This window comes from Pseudoliparis swirei, chromosome 2 (assembly GCF_029220125.1).
Source record: "Pseudoliparis swirei isolate HS2019 ecotype Mariana Trench chromosome 2, NWPU_hadal_v1, whole genome shotgun sequence".
Taxonomy (NCBI): Eukaryota; Metazoa; Chordata; class Actinopteri; order Perciformes; family Liparidae; genus Pseudoliparis; species Pseudoliparis swirei.
In genome coordinates this window covers 7164096-7173597 of record NC_079389.1, presented here as the reverse complement: position 1 = coordinate 7173597, position 9502 = coordinate 7164096, and the positions used below count along the sequence as shown (strand labels likewise).

The following is a 9502-nucleotide window of genomic DNA, read 5'->3' as shown; positions in this document are numbered from 1 at the left end:
GGTGCCCCCCTTAAAAAACAGACCCCTGCAGTCAACGAATAGTAGTATGTTCCAAAATAATTTAAATCAGTTCAAATCTCCACGGTGGAAAGCTAAATAGTAACTCGTAATTTGCTGCATGCTTTAACCAGCGTGTTTAGAGGTAGAGGGTGCTACACGTGTGTACAGTATGGAAGCGACTCTTGTTTCGAAAGTCACGCTAAAGACGGAAATGACCTATATTAACCAATATCCGTTTTTGTGTGTCTTCCCTTCAAAATAAAGGCCGTCATTTAAAATATTTTTCTAAAGTAATTTAAAAGCGCATATTGACGTTTCACATGTTACGTTCCGCGACTGCACATATTAGACTAACATCTAACCGTATTTTTATGCTAGCGTAAATGATAATAACAGGAGTATTTAGACATATACACGAAAAAACAGCGAACTATGGACTATAAAACCTACAGTGACATCGACCACAGACAGTGTTAACACAAACTGCATTATGTTTTATTAAGCAATATATGAGCTCAACGAAGATAGCATTTACTGCAGGGATATTCATTTAATAACATTAGGTTGCCCGGTTGTACAGAAATAAATGTTTGTGTCAGCAAACCAACATTCCATATTTGTAGATTGCACATTTATTGTGAAGGAAGCGAGTCGGATGTGCTGTCGCTGTTGCTGGCGATTGATCACAGGCGAGCCAAAATGGCAGAGTACCTGGCGTCCATTTTTGGGACAGAGAAAGATAAGTAAGTAGTTTACGTTTATTTTGTTTATTATAAAGCAGTTTTGTTATCTTTTTCTGCATCGGTCCACTTAGCCCGGTGCCGCCGCGTACAGCGGGGTTTTGCGGTCCGCACCGCCGGGCGTTACAGCGGCGCGAGCCCCTCGCAGCTAAGCTAGTGGTAGCAAGCTAGCTAACGTTTGTAAAATACCGCGCCGCGACTGTTAGCGCAACATCTGGGGCTGAGCGGCGCGAGGAGGGTCTGGGGAAACAGCCGTTCAGGGTCACTTTTTCTGAATGAAAATGAATGACTCTCCATATTAAATACTACCGATACACTATATGCCACCTACCATTGAGTTAGCAAACGATAGTTAGCAACTTTATTAAACCCGTAGGAGCCTTTTGTTTCTGTATGAAACACATGGGTGGTGTTGTTCAACTAACGAGGCTTGTCTCTGTTATTAAGCCAATTTTAGGGGGACTATACACATTTATGTTATTCTTTTGGTCTCAGAAAGTAACCAAATATTTATATTTGGAATCATGAACAACTCTTCAAAACTGTTAAAACACGTGACCTCTTCAAGTATACAATCTGAAACCGTTATAGACAAGGATTTAGGAAACATGTTATTGAGGCACCAGGAGCACCTAGAGTAGTGTTCTTAGTAAACGGGTACTTGAAGAAAATAAACATGCTTGGGGTCAACAAAATTGTTCCCATTTATCTTCTCTGGAGCAGCTCCAGATAGACTTGCTTTGCTGGCTTTGAACGAGAGCAGCTTGTGTTCACACATCTTACTGTATATTTGTAAAACATGTCAATATCTTATTTAAGCGTCTTTGAGATTTCTGTAAAGCGCTATATAAATCTAATATATTATTAATTGATGTGGTGTTACCCATGAAGGGGTTCCTTTTATTTGGTTTACTCTTTGTTTCCCCTTTATCTATATCACAGAAAATATATTTAGCTCCAGTTCAACCCAGCTCAAATTACATAAAATGTGATGGACCCAGAAAGAGCTGAAACTATTATTAAATGAATTGAATATTCAATTGAAATGAATTGGCAACTTTCTTTGTAATTTATATATTGTAGTATATCCACTTGTTCGTGTAAGCAAAAAGGAGAATACACCTGTTGGTCTAATTGCACTTTTCCAACAATAGCAACAAAGTCCAGAGAATGTCTTTTTATTTTTAACCTCATCTTTGTTGCTGTCTCTTTTTCCCTAGGGTTAACTGCTCCTTTTATTTCAAAATTGGTGCCTGTCGACATGGAGACCGCTGCTCCAGATTACACAATAAGCCGACATTCAGTCAGGTAAGATTGTAAATGCTTTAGTTCTATAAAGTCTCAAGATAAACCGACATGGGGGGGGGGGGGACTATTTTTTTCATTTATATGAAAATTCTGGTTAGATTGATGTCTGAAGGGCTCAGGCGGTAGCGAGTCGTTGTTTGTTTGATACCCTATGGTCTGTCCTTGAGAAGGAACAGAATAAAACCCACGTTGCTCCCCATATGCCTCACAGCAGCCCACAATGCCTAAATGCTTAGGATGAGTAAATTTAGAGGTCACATTTTTTGTGTATGTTTCACCGGTATGCCTCTAAATAATGGATGGTTAGATATATACTTTATTCATCCCCAGAGGTACATTTGTTTGAAGCAGCAGCAGGCATGTTTACAATATATACAATAAGATAGCAGGGCAGGACATATTACATTTAAGAATTTAAATAATAAAGGACATTTAAAAAAGTATTAATTCAAGTGTATATAAAGTGAAAGCGGAACAAAGTTTATGAATGTTTATTCAATTTGAAGAGAATTTGGCCAGAGGAGATTTCTTATAAAGTCTAATTGCAGTTGGAAGGAATGTTCTCCTGTATCAGGAATGTTCTCGTGTATGAGGAATGTTCTCCTGTGTCAGGAATGTTCTCCTATATCAGGAATGTTCTCCTGTATCCGTCCCAGTGACAGCGGAGCTGAAACGGTCTGTTGGAGAAAGTGCTCCCCTGTCCCTGCAGGAGGTGGTCCGGGTTATTCAATATGGACAATAATTAACAACGTTGGTGTGTTTTGGGGATATTCTGTAAGTTATTTCAGAGTACTCTGAGTTAGTGCAGTCACATCATTTTATATTTTTGCAAGTTCAAAAAAGAACCTGCAGTTCCTCAAATGTCCACTTGAGGTTGAATAGCAAGTCAATCCTCTTTAGACCTCCATGTTAACATGCCCAACTTTACAGAAGAAATACACATGTTTACAGCATGGTACAACAATCTATATTTAATATCTCTTTGCATGACACCTGTCCAGGGGGAGAACTTATATATAACTCACCTGTTGAGCATAATCGAGGACGTGGATGCTTTAAGGCACAGGTGGGAGCTGTCTCCTTTGCTGCATCACCTCGACATGACTGCCCATTTTTGGATTTGCTGATCTGAGGTTTAGATGCTGCCTGTGTGGTGATGGTCAGAGCTCTGAGCTTCACAACGGCTCTTCAGAAACTTGTGTGACGTTAAAGAGACCGTGTCCATATTTAATGCAGTCTACGCATCATATACAATCTATAGCTAAACATTGGGGAACCCAGGTTGCCGACCGTGCCTCATGGTAAAGTCCCAGAGTGTATTTCACCGGTATTTCTGACCATGAGTTGCCGCAGCTTGGGTGTGTAACGCAATTTTTCCAGGGTAGCTGTATTGCTCAGGACCCAAAAAAGAGCCGTTTAAAGTTCTTTGTGTGAGCAGTTGAAGAAAGCTGCAAGCAGTAACACCACAGGCCCAGCTTTTTGTTTTGAACCTGCACACGTTTACATAAATTAAGCACTGAAAACATTGTGCCTTGTCTGTACTCGGTCAACAGAGGATTGCAAAAAAAATTGTTACATTATCATAATTATGTTGCATCGAAATCTGAATTTGTACTTTTAATTATTACTATTTGAGACTATTTGAGGACCAATGAAGTCACTGCACGTCTACTCTTAATCATAACAAATAATGCCAATAATGTTCTTATTTCTTTCAGACTATTGCCCTCCTGAACATTTACCGGAACCCTCAGAACAGCGCCCAGTCTGCTGATGGCCTCACCTGTAAGTGTTTCTATGCTTTCTGTTTCTATAGAGAAATGGAGGTGTGCAGAGTATTCTTTAGGTGGAACAGGGAGACGAATGTGTTCGTAAAAGCCCCCAAAGTTGAAACTGTTGAAAGGTTGATGCACCAATAGGAACTTGTTTTCAAACCAGTTGTGGAAAAGCAAGGACTTGTTTTGAATTTTTTTAAACAATTCTTCCAAAATAAGTATTTATAAATAAATTAGGGCATTACGGTCTTGCCAGACTAAACTCGGTAAGAAAGACAGAGCTCCTGTCTTCTTTTTATTTTCTGTGATATGAATTGTGTAACTTGCATTACGGGATTACAGGTGATGAAGACCAGGTTGGCCCTGGCAACATATAAAAAGTAAATAGTCACCTGAAAGAAGTCGCATCGAAGGTCCCTGTAAAAGGAGCCCTGTCCTTGACTTGGGCTACTGAGGCATTTTGGTTCCTCCGGCTCGATGATTGACGCACTCTGTTTTTAATTGTGTGAAGTCCGGTACAAAACAGCCAACCAGCTCACCGTGATACGGTCAAAACCTTTTTCCCGTTCCGGGGTCAAAACACCTCCCGTCGCCAATTACCTGGTGATTAATATAGGCGTACAAAATACCAGCAACAGCGCCACCCAGTGTATACATAAAACATACATGCACCTACACAACATTTGGCTCTTACAGTCCCTGTTAAATGCATACTTTATGAAAGAAATGATAAACTATAGCCATGTGTAGTTGTTTGATTTTCCTAATATAATTTTCTCTTTTAACCACTAGGTGCCATCAGTGACATGGAGATGCAGGAGCACTATGACGAGTTTTTTGAGGTACGTTCTGAATGCCACATGTAGGGCAAGTCTTCCTCACATCCTGGCCATGCCACTTTACAGCCGGTACATTTTAATTATTATTTTTTTAAATGTAGGAAATAATGCTTCATGCTTATTTGCTTTCTAGTGGAGAGTTGGATGAGAAGATTGATACCAAATATGCTATATGTGTACTAGCAACCAGTTGGCTCAATAGTTCTCTTTGCTCTGTCAACCGGTAATACAATATGACCACCGGCACCTCTGAAGCTCACTCGTTAACGGTTATTACCTTCGCATTAAAAATGCGGAAGGTTATGTTTTGATCGCTGTGTATTTGTGTGTTTGTGTTTTATTCGCATAGCTCAGAAAGTATTAAACCGAATCGCATGAAATTTGGTGGGATGATAGGTTATTATCCGAAGACCATTTGATTAGATTTTGGGATCGATCGGGTCAAAGGTCAAGGTCATGAAAAGGTCAAAATCTTCTTTTTACCATAGCGTGGTCAATTTTTATCCAATTGGCATGCAACCAATGCCAAAATGTGGCTGCGGCGAAAGTGTGCGCTCTAGCGAGTGCCCGTTCTAGTTTGTGTATACAACTACATTTTTGCATGAATTAAACAAAGGAGCTATGTTATAATGATCGTGAGTTCTGAGGTGCTGGTAGGTGGATTTTGTAACATTCGACATCGCCAGGCGAGATGTCTTCCCCGGTTTCCAGTGTTTGTTCTTAGCTAATGAGCTTCTGCCTGTAGCCTCATTTCCACCGCACAGACATTAGAGTCTTGTGAATCTTCTCTTCGGACACTAACTGAAAGCAAGCAAACATTTCTCCAAAATGTCGAACTATTAATTTAGTGGACTGTTACTCAACTTTGTAACAAATGCATCATGTTACACTTCACGTTTCACTTTCAGGAGGTCTTCACTGAGATGGAAGAAAAGTACGGAGAGGTGGAGGAGATGAATGTATGTGACAACCTCGGGGACCACCTAGTAGGAAATGTGTATGTGAAGGTGAGTGTCTTAAGAATAAAAGCCACATATTACACCACCGCTGTAATGCCATGTTTTATGAGCTTGGATTCAGAGCGGGTGACGTCCATCCCCTCACTGTCTCTTGATGGTTATCTCCAGTTCCGTTATGAAGAGGACGCTGAGAAGGCTGTGATAGACCTGAACAATCGGTGGTTTAATGGCCAGCCCATCCATGCTGAGCTCTCTCCCGTCACAGACTTCAGAGAAGCCTGCTGTCGCCAATATGAAATGGGGTGAGTTCTACGTAATAGGATAAAACCTAAATGCAGGGTTTTTCCTGCATAGAGAAAATTTGGGCGCGCGCCTACGCCATTTTCCCGAGCGCCTATGACAAATCCCGAGCGCCTAAGGCAAAAAAAGTCCGCGATGGAAAAAAACAAAACAAAACTGTGTTCATCACGTGCATGTCAGCGAATATGTTCTCAATAGTATGTTTCAAGTCGGCTACAGCCTAACCCTCGTTCTGTTTTGATCAATAGTAATCGAGTTGATAAGCGTGTCTTCTTGTCTGATCAATACGCCACTGTGAGGTGCGCGAATGGACAGAGCGGCCAGCTGCTGATCACTCACTCAACAGCCCAACATGCACGAATACACCTGGACTATATAGGGATGCACCGATCTGATCGGCGCTGATCCATATCGGCCGATATTCCCATTATCGGTTTTGATCGGCATTCTCAAAACGGCCAATCAGATGACATAAAATCTGCGAGAACTATCAGAGACGTTTCAATCGCCGCGCACCGCAACGGAGACGATGCGCCCGGCGAGGACCGCAGAGTGAGAGGTCCACGAGGGGATCCTCACCACCGAGCGGCGTCCCCGTCCCCAGAGTTGAATCTCTGGGTCAACTCAGCCGACTCTCACATGTCTGAGCCCCGATAGACTGATGCTCACGCTAAACACATTCGATCGGGAGCGCACGAGGGTTTTGATAAAGTTAGCGGAAAGAACCACGTGAAACAACATCCGTTTATCAAAATAAGATGTCAACAAATCATACACGAACATATACAAATAAACAATGAACTGATTTTGTATCTTTATAGATCGTTTCTGAGATTACCTTAAATTATGCTAACATTAAAACATTTTTACTGTACCAAGGAAGTTTATAAAAATAAGTCGGACTTTTGTATGTTAAAAAAAGTCCTTTATATAGATTTCCCCAAGAGTTCCAGGAAATGAATAATGCAGATGTGTTCCATACATAACTGAAATCCCCTACAATAGCAATCAAACAATTTTAATGTATCAATTAGGAAATTTTTCAAAGTAAAAGTCCTAAATGTTTAAAGAAATCTGTAATTTCTTTAATGTTTGAGGTGCTTTATATATGTATTTCCTCATAGTCCTAGGCAATAATGCTACACAATAAATAGAATGCTTCAATCAACACCGTGATCGGTGATCGGTATTATCGGATCGGCTGATACTGATTTCAGTGATCGGTGATCGGCACCCAAAAACCTGATCGGTGCATCTCTAATTGTCAATCTATTTGCCTATCTATTTTAGCAAAATTATTTCCTCAAGCATTGCCTCCATTATTTATGGGAAAAAAAGAAGAAAAACTACATAGATGTCTGCTAATTACGGTGATATGGTAATACAGACCGTGCACCGAAGACCCATTTTGACCCAGGAAAAACCCTGTAAATGTAAGGAACAATGTGCTCAATCAAACTTAACCATTCATTCTTTAACCCTTGTGTTGCCTTAGGGTCATTTTGACCCGAATCAATATTACACCCTCCCCCCGCTTTAGGATTAATTTGACCCCATTCAATGTTTAATGTCGGTGTTCTTTCGGTAGTCAACAAACAAACATAAAGTGCCTCACACTTAAACTTGGAAAACAATATTAATTCTAATAATTTTCTGGAGGTTTTAATTGCTGGCGTCAAATTGAACCCAAAGGGTAAAATATGTTAGTAAATATAAAGGTAACAGGAGGGTGAAACATTGAATCGGGTCAAAATGACCCAAAGGCGGGGGGAGGGTGTAATATTGATTCGGGTCAAAATGACCCTAAGGCAACACAAGGGTTAAGATTGATGTTGGCCTGATAACACAAGGAGGAAGTTTCACTCTGTTTATACTTTCACTGGTTTTAGCAACAAGGACCCCTTTCAAATGTATAATGTCCGGTCAACGTCACTCTGCCCAAAAGTACCCCATAAGATAAAAGACGGGAACAATGATGTTGACAAACTTCTCATCTGATTCAGTTTATTTCTAAGAGGCCTAAAGCCAATAAATTAATATTTATTATCATCAACTATTTCCTTTTAACTTTGTTTTAGTCATCTATGGTGGTCACTTGCATAAAAAACACAATTACTATCTCTTGATAGAAACCTAAGTAACATTATTCATTTTAGTTATGTTTTATAAGATGCTTAGAGCTAGCGGTAGTAAGTCGATCAGTTCATCTTTTACGCTCTAATATCTAGGTTGTGTTATTTAGTTTTTCAACAAAACACAATTTTGATAATGTCAAAATGTACTTTTGTCCAATACGTATTTTCACCTAACGGAGCCTGAATGCATCGTCATGTAACCGAGTGGTGCTTGTTAACCAGCCCTCCTCCTGTAGGACACAGATTGGTTTAAATATATTTGTGTTGCCCTCTCCGGGTATACAGCTTGTTTATTGCTCTTTTATTGAGCAGTGGGTTCTTGGGTCAAACGCCTCCTGTTAGCAAACCGCTGAGATTTATAGGTTCTGACCTAAAGCTTCTGTTAACGGCATCGGCAGGTAAAAGCTGTTCATCAGTCCTACACAGGTTTCCTGTCTTACTCTTCTCCGCTGTAACTGATCAGCGTCTTCCTCTCTCCACAGGGAATGCACTCGAGGTGGCTTCTGTAACTTCATGCACCTGAAGCCCATCTCGCGTGAACTGAGGAGAGAGCTCTACGGCCGCCGGAGGAAGGGGTACAAACGCATCTGTTGCTTTTTTTTTTTTTTTACATTCAAGCACTAAACTAAACCTGCAGAGACGGTTGTTTTTATAACTATTAACAATTGCTCTTCTTCACTTCCACAGCCGCCATAAGTCGCGGTCTAGATCGAGAGAGAGGCGCTCTCGCTCGAGAGACAGGGGTCGGGGCGGAGGAGGAGGAGGAGGAGGAGGAGGAGGAGGAGGAGGAGGCGGTGGTGGTGGAGGCGGCGGCGGCGGTGGTGAAAGAGGAGGCGGGGACAGAGGAGGCGGGGACAGAGGAGGCGGTGACAGAGGAGGCGGTGACAGAGGAGGCGGGGACAGAGGAGGCGGGGACAGAGGAGGCGGTGACAGAGGAGGCGGGGACAGAGGAGAAAGAGGAGGTGGTGGTGGAGGTGGCCGTGACCACGATAAACGTCGCTCCAGAGACAGAGAGCGTTCAGGGCGATTCTGAACCCCAAGCCATGACTACTTGTCTTTCCTTCCCCGTATCCATCCCTAGTCTTTCTTTTTTTTGTAAAGAAGTTTGTACCCTTTCAGATCTATTCTAGGACTAATTGAAAGGTACCTGATTTTGAAGCTGTGACGGCATTGATGAACGTGTTTTTTTCTTGGTTTCTGAAAATGACTTTCGCCTCATTAAATTTCACATTTTTACTTAACGTGACTGATTCATTAATCGTACCTGATGTTATAAAGCCTGAATCATGTTGGAGCACAGTCCAACTAAAGGTCCACACAAGACCGGACATCGAGTCTGAGATCAATGTTTTTAATTGGCACCCTGTTCACAGATAACAGTTTGCATTCTGGGATTTAAACCTCACTCCCTGAAAACCAAAAGCAGCACAGATTCATTTCTTCGCA

The 9502-nt window shown here is 41.4% G+C and overlaps 1 protein-coding gene across 1 annotated transcript; it reads left to right on the top strand.

Annotated features, from left to right (window-relative positions):
* Positions 1-689: 689 nt before the first annotated feature.
* Positions 690-9297, top strand: u2af1 (U2 small nuclear RNA auxiliary factor 1). Its single transcript, XM_056437778.1, has 9 exons — positions 690-743; positions 1961-2048; positions 3767-3833; positions 4616-4665; positions 5571-5669; positions 5790-5923; positions 8539-8631; positions 8744-8850; positions 9016-9297. The coding sequence occupies exons 1-9, from the start codon at positions 700-702 to the stop codon at positions 9087-9089; spliced, it is 756 nt and encodes a 251-aa protein (XP_056293753.1). The 5' UTR covers positions 690-699; the 3' UTR covers positions 9090-9297.
* The last annotated feature ends 205 nt before the right edge of the window (positions 9298-9502 follow it).